General features: G+C 42.0%; 1 protein-coding gene across 3 annotated transcripts; it reads left to right on the forward strand.

Annotated features, from left to right (window-relative positions):
• Positions 1-287: 287 nt before the first annotated feature.
• On the forward strand, positions 288-17,976 carry ranbp2 (RAN binding protein 2). 3 transcript variants are annotated; one of them, XM_029135958.3, is made up of 30 exons: positions 288-505; positions 1,318-1,385; positions 1,473-1,584; positions 1,971-2,123; positions 2,323-2,553; positions 2,667-2,809; positions 3,105-3,300; positions 3,731-3,871; positions 4,120-4,279; positions 4,380-4,561; positions 4,771-4,967; positions 5,158-5,281; positions 5,658-5,819; positions 6,013-6,150; positions 6,488-6,619; positions 6,746-6,964; positions 7,056-7,139; positions 7,320-7,461; positions 7,580-7,668; positions 7,753-12,175; positions 12,646-12,723; positions 13,582-13,764; positions 14,085-14,180; positions 14,373-14,548; positions 14,736-14,955; positions 15,207-15,296; positions 15,391-15,545; positions 15,634-15,907; positions 15,996-16,351; positions 16,935-17,976. In XM_029135958.3, the coding sequence occupies exons 1-30, from the start codon at positions 434-436 to the stop codon at positions 17,238-17,240; spliced, it is 9,102 nt and encodes a 3,033-aa protein (XP_028991791.1). In that variant the 5' UTR covers positions 288-433; the 3' UTR covers positions 17,241-17,976. The 3 variants fall into 3 exon arrangements, with proteins under 3 accessions (XP_028991791.1, XP_028991792.1, XP_055360922.1); XM_029135959.3 differs by lacking the exon at positions 12,646-12,723; XM_055504947.1 differs by lacking the exons at positions 288-505; positions 1,318-1,385; positions 1,473-1,584 and having other exon boundaries at positions 2,098-2,227.
• Positions 17,977-18,428: the final 452 nt, after the last annotated feature.

Here is an 18,428-nt window from a genome sequence, read left to right on the forward strand (position 1 = left end):
ATTAAGTTAAATTACTGTATCTAATACACCAAAAAAAGTTAAACTAAAAACATACCCCATATCAAAATACGTGGTATATATAAGTACTTTAACTTAAAATATTATACCAGTAATTATTTTTATCTATTTCATTTCTACCGCAACACCTAAAGCAGAAAATGTTCACTCAGGTCACCCTTCAAAATAACGTGCGTCAGCGTGCGTCAGAGTGAATCCTCGATTTTGATTGGTGTAGAGGTCCGATTCGAGACCGTCGCTCGACCCACGTGACTATGCTTTTTGGCGTTAATGAGACTGCGCAATACCTTCACTGGAGTTGACGTTACGAAGTGGTAGTCGCGCCGACATTAATGTAATTTTTTAAAATATTTTGTGAACTCTTCAAATTCTATGCACCTCAGTCGATCATTTCTTCAGTACTTTTTTGCGAGCCATGCGGCGAAGTAAGGCTGAAGTGGACCGTTACGTGTCCTCAGTACAGAGTTCCTCTCCTTCACTCAAAGAGGTAACTTAACTTGAGCGGGCGGCTAATGCTAGCATGCTACCAGAGCTACCAGGGCAGCGTGTCTCAGCTAGCCGGTATGACGGGATAGTCTGAACAGCCTCAAATGAGCACCAGTTACACTCCGAAGTAAGCTGGCGATACCGTTAGCTCAGTTACTTTGAGTTCTCGTGACCGTGTAGCCTCTGTTAACCGTCCTCGGCCGGTTAGCTAGCGTTGGCGCTAGCCAGCCGGCATGAGAACGCCTCGTCGTGTCGTCTCCTGTGCTGAGAAAACGCGCGGCATGGGGTTGTTACGCTGCACAAGCTAACTAACTACTGCTGGTGGTTAGGCAGCAAACGGCGTGTTGGATGGTTCCGATAGTCCAGTTGCTGTTAGTTACCGCATCTGGAACAAAATTTGTCCAGTTACCGTCACAATCAGACGTGTGCTGCTCACTTGTATAACATAATATCAGTACAGTGGGGGTTATGCAGAAACCCGGTGGTATTTCACTCAGCTACCCCAACGTCCTTCATTAGAAGTTACAGGTCTGGTACTTTTTTAATGCTGCACTAATCCGCTCATTGGTCGCGGAAATATATATATATATATATATTAAATACTGTGTATTTAAAATAAAAGAGCAATAATCACATGGCTCTTAACTCTGTGGGGTCTACTAGCAAAACCCACTTACTATATAGACTATAGACACACTATATCATAAAATATAGCTTTCAGGTTACCTGAATGACATTCTGATAAATGTAACCAAATTGTACAGTTTCTCAGAATGTTGTTTGCTAAATTTGATTTGTTTCTCTCTTTTACAGAAGCCAGTTAAAGGGTTTTTATTTGCTAAATTGTACTTTGAAGCCAAGGAATATGACCTTGCTAAAAGGTAAGCGTGCATGATCAGAGCCATTGTTGCTTTTCATTCTGGTATCTCTCATGTTGAGTGACATTGGATGTTTCATGCCCTTTCTAGACATGTATCAGAGTATCTTAAAGTACAGGAGAGGGATCCTAAAGCACACAAATTCCTTGGACAGCTTTATGAAAGGGAAGGAGACACCAACAAGGCAGTAGGATGCTACAAGGTAGGTACATTTTCTGGGGAAAAAACCATAACAGAATCTTTTGCATGCCATCATATTTTTCTTACAATTAAATTAAAAGATTATCAAAATCTGCTATGATGTGAATTGAGTAATATAAATAAAAGGGGTAAATGTGTGTATCATTAAATTAGACTCTCAACTTTAAATTGTTCCCAACAGTTGCCAGTAGTAGTAAATAAGAAGCAGTAGTTCATTTACCAAGTGATTCAACAACAGAAATAGTAAAGCTGAAAATAGTGGCTTCATAACATTTGTGTATATTACTAGCAACATAGTATTTAACACAGATATAAATCCAATTTCCAATTGCTATTCTTTCCAATCTTTATGTTTTGAACCATAATCTCTCTCTTGTACATCTGTAGCGGTCTGTGGATTTGAACCCAGCCCAGAGGGACCTGGTGCTGAAAGTAGCTGAGTTACTTGTTAGTAAAGAGGAATGTGACAGCAGAGCAGAGTTCTGGGTGGAGAAAGCTGCAAAGCTGCTGCCAGGAAATTCCACTGTGTTCAACCTGAAGGTGAGGCTTTAATTAGGCATCTAGTCAACTCTTAATGTCAGTCTTATATTTTACAAGTTAGTATGTTGCACTCTACTCTGCGCCCCACTTTGCCAGGATTAAATGTAAAGCCAACCTTCTAATTAGCACTATATCCCTTGTCAGTTGTGTCTAGAAGGCACATTAATGCTTCTTTGTTTATCTGTGCAACTCCATGTAGGAGCGCCTGTTGAGTCGCCAGGGTCAGCAGGGCTGGAATCGTTTGTATGACCTCCTCCAGGCCGAGCTGGCATTGAGGCCTGCAGATGCATATGTGAACGTGAAGCTGGTTCAGCTGTTCTGTAAGGATGGACAGCTTGAGGAGGCCGTCAAGCATTGCCTGGCTGCTGAAAAAAAGGTCATGCTCAGGCACAGTCTGGAATGGTACACAGTGGTGGTGCACACATTAAAGGTGAGAATAGACTCAAAAACAAATCCGGTAATGGCAGTATATTTGATTTGGTTTGGGCAGGGGTTGTCATTTAAAGACTTAACTGCTCAAAAATAACATAAATCATTTCTCAGGAATATCTGGCTCAACCCAGTGTATCTGGTAATGAGAAGATGTGTCGCCGTCTTCAGCGGGAGCTACTATTGGCCCATTGCAGCCTGCTGAGAATCACACTGTCTGAGAGCAGCGTGAATCCCAGCCGTGATGCGTTCAGAGGGTAGGTCAGGAACATCTTCTAGGCTGTTGTGAATGCATTCTGTAAATTAGTTGTATTCATGACATTTGAATCTAAACCTGCTTCATGCTTTATTTTAGTGTAGTTGTGTAGTGTAAAAACGAAAGGCACCAGCTTGAATATGTTAGCAGGGCATTCCCTGAATTTGCATTTTAGGCAAATAAGGCTGCAGTGTTTTGTGTACTTTTACCTTGATCATTTAAAGCCTGTCCTTTTGTCAGGACAACAGGACACGGTACAACATTGAAGTCTGTCTGTCTGTCTGTATCACACACAGTTTTGACCAAACTATGCAGAGTTTGAGCAGCATTGTGGGCCAGCAAACAGATGAACTATGTGAGGTGTTTGTGGAGATGAGAGGTCACCTTTACCTGCATGCTGCCACACTGCTGTTAAAGATGGCACAGGATCGCCAACAGACCTGGAGGTCTGTCATTGATCTGGCTGCGCTGTGCTACCTGCTCGCATACCAGGTACTGACACACCAAGTAATACAATGTAGCCTCTATCTGCCATCTCATTCACTGACTGCCAGAAATGAGGCAAACCTAAAGATAATGAAAAAGCTGCTAATAACTAAATCTGCTAGTTTATTATAGATTATTGTCATATTTTAAACAAAAGAGGTTGTGTTTGTTAATTTTTTTTTTTTATATAGAAATTAGCCTTCCCCTTTTATATTGCTTTTGTCTATTTCAAACTGTGCTTAATTATTTATGCTTTTTCATTGGCACAAACATACTTAACTAAGATAGTAATTAATTTTAGGCCAGGAACCAAAAAGACAATGCCCTTGCCTAAAGATGAGCTAAACTTCAGCTACATTAAAGGACAAATTACATTTGTTCCATTTACAGCCATAGAAATTCAAGTTTAATATATTTTTCTTGTTTCTCTCACTAGGTCCCTAGACCAAAGCCTAAGCTCACCAAAAGAGACCAGTCAGCTCCACAACATTTGGAGCTACTGGCAAACGACCGACAGAGTCAGGCAGGACATATGTTACACAACCTAACATCGGATCCATCCAACTTGATTCGAGAGGTTTGTTCTTTTTGGCTTCGGTTTAGTTAAAATTGCTGGATGTCCTTTTGTACCACAAGCATAGTGCCTGTTTATTACAGTTTTTTTAAAGAAAATTTGACCTATAAAAACAAAAGAACAAACTATTTACTATTTTGCCCCTTTGTAAACTCAAAGCTATTTTTGTTCTAATATGAACTAATAATGTCTACATTATCATAGCACTGATAAACTAATTTTTTGATTTTATAATTTTTGTCCCTGTGTAGGTGGTGGAAGTGTTTGGAAATCGTACTGGTCAGGAAAGTCTATTTGAACTGCTGTTTGGAGCGCAGGCCTCCACGGGGACGTCATTTATTGCAAATGATGACATTCATTCTATTAATGCAGCAACTCCAGAGTTCTCTCAGCTGGCCAAATGTGATGCTGGTATGAAACCATGAGTTGAAGAAATGTTTCTATATTGTTAAATTGGGTATTTGCGTTGTTTAAATTCAGGTTTTATGTAACATTCATGTGTCTACTGTAGGTTCTATCCTGCTGCATAGTGGTGACTTGCAGCATCTCAGCTGGTTGGGGCTGCAGTGGGCTCTCTTGGCTCAAAGACCTTCCCTGCGTGATTGGCTGCAACAGCTCTTTCCTAGGCTTACTCTGGAAACATCCAAACTCGACACCAATGCACCAGAGTCCATCTGCCTGCTTGACTTGGAGGTAAAATGAAATCATTGGTTGGTGGATAGGTTTTCATTATATGGGATGTAACTTTAAAAATGACACTGATAGTGGGGAAACCTCATTCTCAAGCCTGTTTCTAGCAACATAATTAAGGCTATGTAAGAAATTTGTGTGTATGTCCCATATACATATTTGATAAGCCAAAATGTAAATGTGTCTGTACCATGTTGTTTTCCACTTGCCAGGTTTTTTTAAATGGCGTAGTGTTCTGTAGCTACTGTCAGCTCCAGGAGACGGCAAAAATCAATAGCGGAGTCGGCCAACAACAGCAACAACTCTATGAGCCACGGTGCCTCCCTCTTCCCCTCCTTCGCCTTTTGACCACTGACAGGCAACGGGAGTGGTGGGATGCCATCTATAGTCTCATCCACAAAAGAGCCGCGTAAGTGCACATAGGATAAACCACTTAAAATAAATAAGTGTATAAAGTTCTGTTAAAAACTGCTGAAAACTGTTTTTCAATGTTAACCTGTACTGGATTAAAGTAAGCAACTGAATAAATATTATACATTTCAAATTGTATTTTGTACGTCAAAGAATAGTTTGAAAATTTCCTGGTTTTTGTCTTTTAGTCCTGGCATGTCAGCCAAGCTGCGGATGATTGTGCAGCATGGACTTAATACTCTGAGGGCTGGAGAAAAACATGGGCTTCAACCAGCACTAGCTATCCACTGGGCTCAATGTCTCAGCCAGACGGTACATGCACACATACACTGCACAGACAAACGTATCAAACATCACATCAAACGTGTCTTTAGAAAAGTTCTTTACGTGGGTTGCAGTTGTATAGACTAGTGCTGCGCGTGCACACACACTCACTCTGCACTTGCATGACGCTGCAGACACATGCCTTTACACCTGCTCCCTTCTGTCACCCATTCTACAACTGCTAAGTGTGATTATAATGTTTAACAGCCACGTGTGAAGATTCTTTAGATGTGTCAATTTGTTTTATGGTCAAATTTGACTGACGTAGAAGACTGAGAAGTGTTGTTGTTTTTTTCTTTTTACTGCTGTTGTTATGCTGATGTAATTTAAGACACCAACATGTCTTTTATGTTTAATAATCTAGGGTGATGGTGTAAACTCTTACTATGACCAGAAGGAGTACATTGGTCGCAGTGTTCACTATTGGAAGGTTGTCCTGCCACTTTTGGAAAGGATCAAAAACAGACGCAGCATACCTGAACCCCTTGATCCCCTCTTCATACATTTTCCCTCGCGAGATATTCAGGTTTGTATTGTGTTCATTGTTTCCTTTTTATTACCTTATGTAGTGAGGGGTAGGTGTCTTGCCCATCAGCTCTAGTGGCACTATAGCCTTGAAGCCAAAGATACTAAAGATTTGTCCTTTGCTCATTAACGTCCTTGAATTTGAATATGTAAACAAACTTAGGAATTACATTGTATGCCTGCTTCTTCTTCAGATTTCTTCTGTAAAGGGCTATGAAGAGGAAGCCAAGATAGCATATGCAGCTCTCCTTGACATTGAAGGCAGGACAGAGGAGGCCATTGCTACCCTGGAAACAATCAGTAACATGTCTTCCAACTGGCACCTGGCTCGGGTAAGTCATTGGCTGCTACACAAGATAATCAATAAATCTTTAATTAAATTAATGTTTTCTGCCTAGTATTGTAAAGTACTGATTACTAAGAATGTGGATCTTCTCATGATTGGGCAGCTGTGGATCAGTTGGTAGAGCACTCATTTGCAAAGCAAAATGATTCTTACACACTTACAACACTTGATTTATGTGGTAGATATTCTGAGCTGTAAATGTTTTAACTTTATTATAATAGGAAAATACAGTTCAAGCAGCCTGGGCTGTATTTACTATTGTTATAAAGGAAGGCTATTGAGACTTCAGGTACCTACACATTTTATTTGTGTTTCTCTGGTAGATCTATCAACGGCTTTCAGAGGAGGCCAGCAATGGGGTGGAAGAGACCCACGACAAGTGTATCACTTTTCTAAGAAAGTTCAGAATCTACCTGTCGAAGATCTACAATGCTAATGCAGATGACATTGAGAAGGTGGGTGGAAAAGGCAAAGCGTTTTCAAAAACGTGTAGATTGGTTTTAGCAGGGTAGACACAAGTTATTCTTAATTTGTAAGTTTGAGTTCTGCAGCTTTATGACCATACTCTACATGTTTACTAGCTGCCTGTGGCCATGGAGGAGGTTGTGGACCTCCTGAATGATGTGAACCAGCAGCTAGGGGAGAGTGGGGACGCTATGGATGAAGACGAGGAGGAGAGTCGAAGAGGGCCGGCACACTCCAGCCCTGCTCATCCCACAGAAACCAGTGCCACCATATCTCACCTTAAGTTTTCGTCTATCTCTCCCAACAAAAGTATTGTCTCTCCTTCCAAAAGACTGGTATGTTCAGGTTAATGGTTATCACTTAATACACCATATCTTTTGTCATATATTTCACTTGGTGTCATAATTTTATTCCTTTGGTTTTCAGATTTCTCCCAAGACACCCCCTCATTGGGTGGAGGATCAGAAAAGCCTTCTACAGATGTTGTGTCAGCAGGTTGAAGCACTTAAGGTCAATATTAAACATCTTTTACACAACCTTACACTGATTATTCTTATAGAAATAATTACGGTAGTGTCAGTTGTGCTAGCATTGAAAAGCATGCGAGTCCATGACGCAGAGTAAATACAGTTGAAGATCTAAACGTTAGAATTCAGATTCATTCTACTTATTAAGCTCCTTGTTATTCAGAATGAAGTTCATGATCTGAGGCACAACTCTTCCGGGAACGGAGGCTCTCCTCATCACAAGATGTATGGGGAGACCTATGGGGCAGAGGGCTTACAGGAGCCTTTTACCCCAGTACAGTCCTATCATGGGGCCCCCTTAACAGGTGAGCACACTGCACTAGCCAAAGCATGTAAAATGTTCATTATTATAGTTTACATTACACTGAGTTGTAGTAAATATTTTAAACATAAATTTGCATAAATATTGTCTTTTTTTTTAAGTTGCCACCACAGGCCCCTCTGTGTACTACAACCAGTCTCCAGCTTACAATTCTCTCCTGCGTACAGCAGCAAATGTCACCCCCACCAAGGTATTGCACATATTATTGTCAGACAATAATCTTGTTCTGTATATTCAGTCTCTGTGGATACTTATCTTTTTTTTTTATATACAGGGCCCAATGTATGGTATGAACCGTATGCCCCCTCAACAGCACATGTATGCTTATCAGCAGACCACTCACACACCTCCATTGCAAACAGCTCCAGCTTGTATTTACCCTCCTCAAGAACAAGTTTTTGGTGCTCCACTACGGTTTGAATCACAAGCTACAAATCTTCTATCGCCATATAGTGAAGAATATTTTGGCCAGAGTGTAACTCAGCAGACTACAAATCCTCCACTACCTGAACCTGGCTACTTCACAAAGCCACCTGCAGTCCCAGTTCAGCCACCAAAGAGCATTGAGGGGAAGCCTGTGGACTTTGGGAAGCTCTCCTTTAGCCAACAGGCACCTGCTGAAGTTCCCAAAGTGCCTAGTTTTGGAGCAGGGGCAGTTGCCCAGTCAACGCCTTCTACTGCTTTTAAATTTAATTCCAACTTCAAATCTAACGATGGGGATTTTACTTTCTCTGCTTCTCAATCCAAACACAGTGAAAGTCTGCTTGGTCTTCTTACATCAGACCTTCCCACTAAAACAGATGCTGTACCAGAAAAACCTACAGCTCAGGAGCAGCTCACAAACCAAATCGGAATCTTTACCTTTGGCACGAAGAACCTTAGTAGCTTTTCCTTTGTTGATTCTACACAGAGCACAGGCACAGGAAATGTGTTTGAAAAGGTGGAGCAGCCATTTAAATTTGAAGATGTTACCAAGCCAGTGTTTGGTTCTGGAAAGTTTACAGCAGAAGAAAGAGCAGTGGAGAGTGACAATGACAGCACTCATATTGAGGAAGATGAGGATGGTCCTCACTTTGAACCTATTGTACCTCTTCCTGATAAAGTGGATGTTAAAACGGGTGAGGAAGAAGAGGAGGAGATCTTTTGCAATAGGGCCAAGTTGTACCGATTTGACACAGACACAAAAGAATGGAAAGAGAGGGGCATTGGCAATGTTAAGATCTTAAAGCACAGCACAAAAGGAAAGGTTCGTCTCCTAATGAGAAGGGAACAGGTCCTTAAAATTTGTGCTAACCACTACATCAACTCTGATATGCTGCTGAAGCCAAATGCTGGCTCTGACAAATCCTGGGTCTGGAATGCCATTGACTATGCAGATGAAGAACCTAAACCTGAGCAGTTGGCCATCCGTTTCAAAACGGTAGACGAGGCTTCACTTTTCAAAGCAAAGTTTGAAGAAGCACAAAAAACGGTGCTTAAATCGCCAGTGAAGCACGAGCAACAGAAGAAGAAAGGGGAAACCTTAAAGGATTCTGAATCGTTGGCCGCCCAGTTTGCACTTAAGGAAGGAGAGTGGGACTGTGCAGTTTGCTGCGTAAGAAATAAACCCAAGGATACACGTTGTGCTGCCTGTCAAAGTGTCAATCCCAATGCTTCATCACAACCAGACATTCAGGCTGCTGGTGACTCCAAAGCCAGCCCGTTTACTTTCAAATTTGGAACAGATTCTTCAAAGTCCGGTAGTTCTGGCTCTCCTTTTACTGGGTTTGGTGCTTTTGGAGCTTCTATACCTACTTCATTTACCTTTGGCACAAGCACAACAAAAGCTGCTGAAACTCTAACCAGTGCATTCACTTCTGGTTTTGGAGTTCCTTTTGGAAAGAAGTCAGGGCAGTGGGACTGTGAAACATGCTGTGCAAAAAATGAAGCCTCTTCAGAGGTTTGTACTTCTTGTAAAGCAGCCAAAGCACAAGCTGCAGATGCACCTGCAGGCCAGTCCACTATACGTACAGCTGATTCTGGCTTTGCCCAGTTTAGCAAGAAGCCAGGGCAGTGGGACTGTGATGTATGTGAAGTAAGAAATAATGCCTCAGTTGACAAATGTGTTGCCTGTCAAAGTGCCAAACCTGTCACTAAATCAGCAGCAGGGGCTCAAATAGCCTCAAATCAGCCAACTTCATCAGGATTTGAAGCTGATATTGCAAAGAATCATTCTCAATGGGACTGCAGTGTATGCCTTGTCAGAAATGAAGCATCTGCCTCTAAATGTGTTTCCTGCCAGAACCCAAACAATTCTGCTTCTGTAGAAGCCATGTTTGCCAAGAAGGATGGAGAATGGGACTGTGACATGTGTTTAGTAAGAAACGCAGTCTCAGCTAGTAAGTGTGTAGCTTGTCAAACACCAAATCCCAATGCTAAAAGTACAGCCAGTACTGCTCCCTCAGCTTCCAGCTTCAGCTTCAGCTTTGGAAGCAACAGCTCAGCAAAACAGCCTCCTGCCGGAACTGGATTTACAATGCCTTTTGCAACAGGTAGCACTTTTCAGTTTGGTCAAAGTAGTGACAAAAGCTCAACCGCTCCCTCTGCATCCAGCTCCTCAACTACTTCTGGCTTTTCGTTTTCAATGCCTATTTCATCTGGTGGTTTCAAGTTTGGCATTCTGGACAGCTCAAAAGAAACTGCCTCCATAGACAATCCTCCACCAGGTTCAGCCTCCAGTTTTCTTAAAATCATAGCTGACAATCACAGCGAGACAGAAAAGGCATCTACACTCTCAGCGGGGCAAAAGGAGCATGAGCAGAATCCATTAATTGCTGGAAAAACCAATACTTTTAGTTTTGCAGACTTGGCACAATCCTCTGGGGATTTCCAATTTGGGCAGAATGACCCTAACTTCAAAGGTTTCTCTGGGGCTGGTGAGCAGTTGTTCTCATCATTTCAACCAGCACCCACAAAGACAGATGCCGTGAACGAACTGGAGGAAGATGAGATGTATAGGACAGAAGATAATGATGATATTCAATTTGAGCCTGTGGTTCAGATGCCAGACAAGGTGGACCTGGTGACAGGGGAAGAGGACGAACAGGTCCTTTACTCTCAACGTGTCAAATTGTTTAGATTTGACTCCACCACCAGCCAGTGGAAAGAGCGTGGTGTAGGAACCCTGAAATTTCTGAAGAACAATACAAATGGCAGGTTAAGGGTTCTCATGAGGAGAGAACAGGTTCTGAAGGTGTGTGCCAACCACTGGATCACCACCACCATGAATCTTAAACCCCTGGCAGGCTCAGATAAGGCTTGGATCTGGATGGCCAATGACTTCTCAGATGGCGATGCTAAGCTTGAACAGTTGGCTGCCAAGTTTAAAACGCCTGAGCTTGCTGAGGAGTTTAAGGAGAAGTTCGAGGAGTGTCAGAGACTTCTTCTGGATATCCCACTTCAAACTCCCCACAAGCTTGTCGATACAGGCAGAACAGCACATCTTATTCAGAAAGCAGAGGAAATGAAGTCTGGTTTGAAAGACCTGAAATTCTTTTTGACAGATGAGAAAACAAAGATTAAAGACGACGACACCCAAGGAGATGTTACAGCATCCAGCAATGTCTCAAGCCTTGTAATCAAGGCTCACGGTGAAACCACAGGCCCCACTTTAGAATGGGACAACTACGACTTAAGAGAAGAGGCTTTAGATGACACAGTTGACTCCTCAGTCTATGCCTCTCCACTTGCCAGCAGCCCTCTGAGGAAGAACCTTTTCCGCTTTGGAGAGAGTACTGGTGGTTTCAACTTCAGCTTCCAACCTGGCATCAGCCCCTCAAAGTCCCCTGCTAAGCTCAACCAGAGCAGAGCATCTGTGGGAACTGATGATGAGCAGGATGTAACCCAGGATGAAGACAGGGATGGCCAGTACTTTGAACCTGTGGTCCCCTTGCCTGATCTGGTGGAGATATCTACAGGAGAGGAAAATGAACTTGTGGTCTTTAGCCACCGAGCCAAACTCTATCGCTATGATAAGCAGCTGGCTCAGTGGAAGGAACGCGGTATTGGAGACCTCAAGATCTTGCAGAATTATGACACCAAAGGAGTAAGATTGATAATGAGAAGAGACCAAGTACTTAAGATCTGTGCCAACCACTGGATCACTGCACTCATGAAGCTAGAACCTATGAAGGGTGCAGAGAAGGCCTGGGTCTGGAGTGCTTTTGACTTTGCTGAAGGAGAAGGTAATATCGAACAGTTGGCCGTGAGATTCAAGCTCCAGGACACTGCAAACACATTTAAACAGGCCTTTGAGGATGCAAAGGTTGCACAAGAAAAAAAGGAACTCATGACTCCTGTCACATCAAGGGTTGCCCCACCGCAAGACAGTGGAGCTGCTGGAACCCCAAGGACTCCTACAGCCGTATGTGGAAAGGCAGCCATCGCTGTTCTGGAAGAGACCACAAAGGAAACTACAAAGCCTTCCCAGGATAGTTATGTCAAACCATGTTCACCAGGTTCCCAGAGTCCTGTCAATCCTTCAAAGACAGTGGTGTCTCCCCCGAAGTTTGTTTTTGGCACCGATAGCCTTCAGAAGATTTTTGGAAGTCCCAAGTCTAACACTGAATCACAGTCTGGATCCAGTTTCAAAGCAAAAGATTCAGGATCTCACACCAAGACTTCACTTGCATTCCCTGCATTCAAAATCCCAGAGAAAGGTAATGAGCACCTCTAACATGCAAACTCTTTTACTTGATTTTGTTTTTGAATGAATATGACTGTTGTGTTCACTTTTACTTGGTATGATTCATCTGCATCTCATTGCTCCATAATGTTAGCAGACCCAGCAAACCCCACTTGTGTTTTTGTTTTGTTTTTTTTAGTAGGACATAAATTGTTTATAAGATTCCATTTTAATAGTGCACACGGCCACTTTATATGCTGCACAGTTTCATTTTTGTTGTGCACCTTCACTAAATTATATAAAGAACAATGATCTATAGTAACACTGAAATACGCTACATATACTGTGTTCTATACTGGCAGCTTGTCTAGTAGCACAAGTTATTCACATCAGCATACACATACGTTTTCATTTATACACTTAAACACAATATTTTTAATGTAATGATTGTGATACCTACCTCACAATTAGTTTTTCTTCGCCCAACAACCCATCACCCCTTAGGGCTGGACTTTAGGCTTTTCAAAGATAACCCAATGGCTTTTTGGACGAGCACATCAACCACCCAATTTGAACCCCCAGGTACTCTAATCACTGCAGTGTGTCTTAACAATTCTCAGCTGTCACCTGGCTGCCCCTAGTACTAGAAAGAAATAACCTGGATGCACGGAGTGGAACCGGCACTCAAGCTAATGTGTTGCATGACCAGTGTATGAATTTTTAAACCGGCTAAATATAAATAAAACTTTGTTCATGTAGCGAGGACCTTTTTAAAAAAGTAAGTTAAATTAGTTGAACTTAATTGCAATTTCACAATTTCAAAAAAAAAAAAAACTTTTTCAACAAAAATTTTACAAAAGGTTTTATGGTGTCAAATAATTTTCTACAATTTGGAGGTTTACATAAAGTAATTCTGTGCTGTATACACCTAAGAATAAGTTGTGGGAATGTGTTAGTGGAATGAAAACTGAAGTTGGAAGTTTACATCAGCACAAGGTGCATCACTACACAGTTAATGACTTATGAAAGATGAGCTGAGCAGATTCCACACGATGTCCGGAGCCAGGAATGCACCATGAACACGTCACACACCATTTTTAGTGCAAGATGTGTAGCAACAGACAGAGGTGCATTTCCTTGTCGAGTCTCGCTTCTGTCAGTGATGTGCAGTTCAGGTTGAAGCTGAGTATCATGTCTCCAACAAGTGGTGGAGTCTGTCAAATGAAACATGATGCATACAGAAATGTTCTTTTTATGTAACTTGTTGCACACATTTGTAAATTAAATGCATGCTGTTCATTTAGTTGTGCATGACTTTTTGTGTGTGCAACTAACACCCGCAGGTAAACGGTAATAAAGCAGCTTAATTCCTGCTTCTCCCTTAAGGACGCTGATCCAGTCTAATGGTGAATCGTTTTACTTCCTTTTCGTCTATCACAGAGCCTCTACAGGCGGAAAGAGGTGGTGCATGTTCAGAGGCGGATTCGGATTCCGAGGTGGAGGTTGTGTACGTCAGGGAACCCACTGCTGAGCAGGCAGCTTTAGCCAGGAAACTCCTGCTGCCTCCCACCTTCTTCTGCTACCAGAATGAACCAGGGTACACCAGTGACGATCAAACCGACGGTGAGACATTGTTTGCCTAAAAAAAGTGTATTTAAATTTTTAAATAATCATTTATTTTCCAGTATTATGACACGGGGATAACATCAGCAGCACTTTGATGTAATTTAATGGAAATACAAAAAATGCAGTAGCTTCTCTACTGCGTGTGTGTGTGGATAGATAGATAGATAGATAGATAGATAGATAGATAGATAGATATAAAATAAATAAAGGATGAACATCTGCAGACTAATCTATAACCATGCTATTATATGTACTATGGTTGTGGGAGCAGTGGGTTCAACACTTTGTTTATTGCCAACACTGTTTGCAACGTTTAGATGAAGACTACGAGTCGGCAGTGAGGGCTTTGAATGGAAAGCTCTACGATGATTCCCCTAAGGCGGCGGCTGCTGCTGCTGCTGCATGCGGTGATGGTACGTATGTCAGTTCCTGTGTTGGTGATAATTGATATGTTCAAGTGAAATGCTGTAGTTTTTAAGAAAGTTCAGACATTTTCTTGGGCTGTGATAGATACTGCATTACCAGAATCATAAATGAATAATCTATGTATAAATGTATTTAGAAATGCCGCCGCTTTCTTCAACCCTGGTTTATGATTATTACAGACACCGACTGCCAGGTTGTGTGGGAGAAGAAGCCAACACCAGAGGAAGAGGAAAAGGCCAAAAGCCTCCAGCTTCCTCCTACATTTTTCTGTGGCTTAAGCACCTCAGATAGTGACCCAGACCATGACAAGGCCGATGATTTTGAGACAGAAGTCCACAAGGCGCAGCGGGACTTGGTAATTTTCTTGATTTGTAAAAAAAATATATATATATATATTTTGTAAATTAGCTGGTATCAGTTCAGATAGGATGAGATGTTCTAAAACAAAACATAGTGGATATAGCAAAGATTGTGTTTGCTAAAGGATTCATATTAAATTAAAATTAAAAATTAAATTTAAAAAAATATTAAATTGGTTTCAGGATGCTCAGTTAAATGCAGGTAAGAGGGCCTCCAGCAGCACCGCTGTAGCCACAGAGTCAGCGCCAGGCCCTTCGGCCAGCAGAATGCCAGAGGAGCAGACCTCAGAACAGCCAACCGAGCCTCAGCGTGAGGGTCCAAGCAGCAGCTCCCCGATTGACCTGTCAACCAAGAAGACCCCAGAGTCAAACACAGGGACTGCAACAACCACATCTAGTCAAGGTATAGAATACTTCCTGTTCCTCCTCACAAATCTGTACGTGTTCTGGGTTTTTATAGTAAATTTAATTCTGAGAAACAGCCTCTTATAGTGTTATAGTGTTTTGCTTTTCGACTAATAATTAGGCTCTCCTGCATGTATATATATATTTTTTAATGTCCCTGTTTACTTAAGTGTCTACTGTCATCAGCTTCAAGTTGTTAGTTGTAGGGCTTCAGCCTTGTGAATAATTCCTCACCTATTCCACCCACAGACTCCTCCTTCTTTGACGTGAACTCCTTTAAAGGATTCTCCTTTGCAGATTTGGCAAAAAATGCAGATGGATTTGCTTTTGGAACACAAGGTTAACACTAACTCTAACCTGTATCAAGTCTGGCTTAGTTTGATATCGTGAGGCCATATTTCAATGCTTTTAACTTTTATTTTCATTCATGTAGACACTAATTTCTCATGGGCAAATGCTGGAGCAACAGTGTTTGGCTCTGCAGTGTCCTCTGCACCAAAAAACAATGGCGAGGAAGAGGGCAGTGATGAAGAGGAGGCTCCTAATAATGTGGACATTCATTTCGAGCCAATAGTTTCACTACCAGAGGTACCTTGCTCACACATGCTTACACTGAGGTACATTGATGCGATACTTTTTGTCATTTTGCATACTTGATTTCTTATTTCTTGCTCAGGTGGAGACGAAGTCTGGAGAGGAGGACGAGGAAATCCTGTTTAAGGAGCGCGCCAAGCTGTACCGATGGGACCGTGATACCAACCAGTGGAAGGAACGTGGCATCGGTGACCTCAAGATCCTTTTCCACCCGAATAAACATTTCTACCGAATCCTGATGAGAAGAGAGCAGGTGCTGAGGGTTTGTGCCAATCAGATAATCTCTCAGTCGATGGAGCTCAAGCCTATGAACACCTCAGCTAACGCAATGGTCTGGACCGCCACAGACTATTCAGGTACACACATTTGAGCCCAGTAAGGCTTAAATACATCAGGTCATGTGATTATGTATATTCTGCTTTAATTTCCCCTCATGTCTTCCAGATGGTGATGGTGTAGTGGAGCAGCTGGCAGCCAAGTTCAAAACCCCTGAGATCACTCAAACCTTCCAGAAGACCTTCTGTGAGTGTCAGCGGCGAATGGCCCAAACCGACCGAGACGGCTCCTCCATCTCTTCACCACAGATGTCCAGAGTTCAAGAGCACTCGAGAGAAACGAATCCACGGGTGTTCCTCAAAGTATCTGCAGACGGCCAACCGCTGGGCACCATTACCATTGAGCTTTTCTCCCATATTGTCCCGAAAACAGCAGAAAACTTCAGGGCTCTGTGTACTGCTGAGAAAGGCTTTGGGCTGCAGAACTCCATCTTCCACAGGGTCATACCTGACTTCATGTGTCAGGTGAGGAGATCCCTTCATTACAGTTTTCTGATGATAAAATGTTAAACTCGTGTAAACTGGTTTATTTTTTTTAACTCTGCTCAGAAATGTTTGTGTTATTAGAGGTATAAGAGTCATTTAGTTCAGTGGTCTCCAACCCCTGGCCGCAGATCAGTCCGTGGGTCAATATGTAGCAGGCTGCAAAAGAACTTACATTATTTCCTTTTTATTTGTGATTCTGAACAATGTTTTTTGGGGGGAAATTACTGAAATCTCTCTGCTAAAGCCGTCTACAACTCAATCTTGACACTTGCCCCTGTCACATCTTACCTACAACAGCTACCTTCTTAAAGGTAACATGTAATACATTATCGCTAAAGTGAAACCTCCAAGCTAGCAAACTAGTCTATGGCTCTTTTATGCTTCACAAAGAAACTTGCCCGTGACTGAAAGAAAAAGAACAGACAATACTTGAAGTCCTACTGGACTTATTATGACAGGTTGTTCCTATGCACCAAGCCTGGTCCATGTTGCAACAAAGGTTGGGGACCACTGATTTAGTTGATCTGATACGTAACATTACTAATAACAACTCGGTTCTTAGGGTGGAGACATCACAAACAGTGATGGTACAGGAGGCAAATCCATCTACGGCAGCAGATTTGAGGACGAGAACTTTGATGTTCGGCACACGGGCCCAGGAATCCTCTCTATGGCCAATCAAGGGCGCGACACCAACAACTCGCAGTTCTTCATCACCTTGAAAAAAGCCGAACACCTGGACTTCAAGCACGTGGCCTTCGGTTGGGTACAGGACGGCATGGATGTGGTGCGGCACATGGGAGAACTGGGCACAAAGGACGGCAAGCCTGCAAAGAAGCTCGTCATCACAGACTGTGGTCAGCTGTAGCTTTCACAATGTTAATATCAGGATCTTGGTGTGAAAGGTCAGAGACTCTGGGTAACAACCAGTTCATGCAGCACATACCCTCCTGCTCAAAGTGAAACCCTAGACAGTAGACGTCTGAGAATTCAAACACTACTGGTCAAAAGCCCTGTTCTTAGGAATTTGACTCAGTAGTCGAGATAAATTATTTGGTTGTCCTATAGTCACCAGTGGGGAAACATGGTGTGTGAAGAGATTTGGAGTAAACCTAGTTCTCTGTTGCACTTGCATCTGTTTCACTGTCTGTCACTAAATTGTTTATTTGTGTATAATTGTACATGGACTTTTTAATGTCATTTTTGTCTTGCATGTGCTGTTTCAATGTACCTGTTTTTGTCACATGCTCCACTTGGGTATCTTTCCCCTTTTTGAAGAAGTCTTAATTATTAAAGGAGAGGTCAAGGTTTGAATGCAGCTACTGGTTTTCTAATTGCTTTCCACTTTCTCTCCATATCAGTTTATTGCTCATATCACACTCGTTCACTCCAGTGATTTGTTTTTGCTTACATTAATTCAATGTGTATATAATTGGATTTAATTTTTGCCCACAAAAACTGGATTTATTTTAGTGTGTTGCCAGAGTCTACATTACACATGGTTTGGACTTTACAAAGATGAAGGTGGTCAATTTCAATTACAGTTGAAATGGTGCTTACCATACCAAAACATATGAGAAATAAAGTAGCTTTACACAAATGTATATTTTATTGTTTTTTGTCATTGCTTCTTTTGGTAGAGATGAGGCTGAAGCTGCAGTTTGTATGAAAAGAACCATGAAAATTACATTAGATTAGAAGAGTTTTTCACAAACTAAGCTCATGAGTATAATATTTGGAGCAGAATGGTGAAGGTATAGGTTTGAGAACATTTACACATTTAATAGAATAGTTTCGTGGCAACAGCTTCTTTGATTTAAAGTGGTATTAATGGATGTGAAGCTTTTTGAATATCAAATGTCATACCTGCACTTACTGCAACAGCTATTAAAACCCAGGCTTGACTCGACACATGATACTGAAGCCTGAACTCTAAGGTGTTGTGATACATTGAGCCACCAAGTGTCGCTGTGTTGGCTTTTTGTGACGAGTACACACCTCAGCACCAATAGACCTCAAAGTCGGCATGAGAATCATAATTTCATAATTGCTTTAC

Source organism: Betta splendens, chromosome 21, assembly GCF_900634795.4.
Source record: "Betta splendens chromosome 21, fBetSpl5.4, whole genome shotgun sequence".
NCBI classification, from domain to species: Eukaryota; Metazoa; Chordata; class Actinopteri; order Anabantiformes; family Osphronemidae; genus Betta; species Betta splendens.

What these genes read in the sequence shown, in the direction of transcription:
- ranbp2 (XM_029135958.3), top strand. Translation starts at nt 434, where the DNA reads ATGCGGCGAAGTAAGGCTGAAGTGGACCGTTACGTGTCCTCAGTACAG. An exon ending in CCACTGTGTTCAACCTGAAG is followed by an intron (nt 2,124 to 2,322) that starts GTGAGGCTTTAA and finishes AACTCCATGTAG; the next exon opens with GAGCGCCTGTTGAGTCGCCA. An exon ending in TGCTGCTGCATGCGGTGATG is followed by an intron (nt 14,181 to 14,372) that starts GTACGTATGTCA and finishes TGATTATTACAG; the next exon opens with ACACCGACTGCCAGGTTGTG.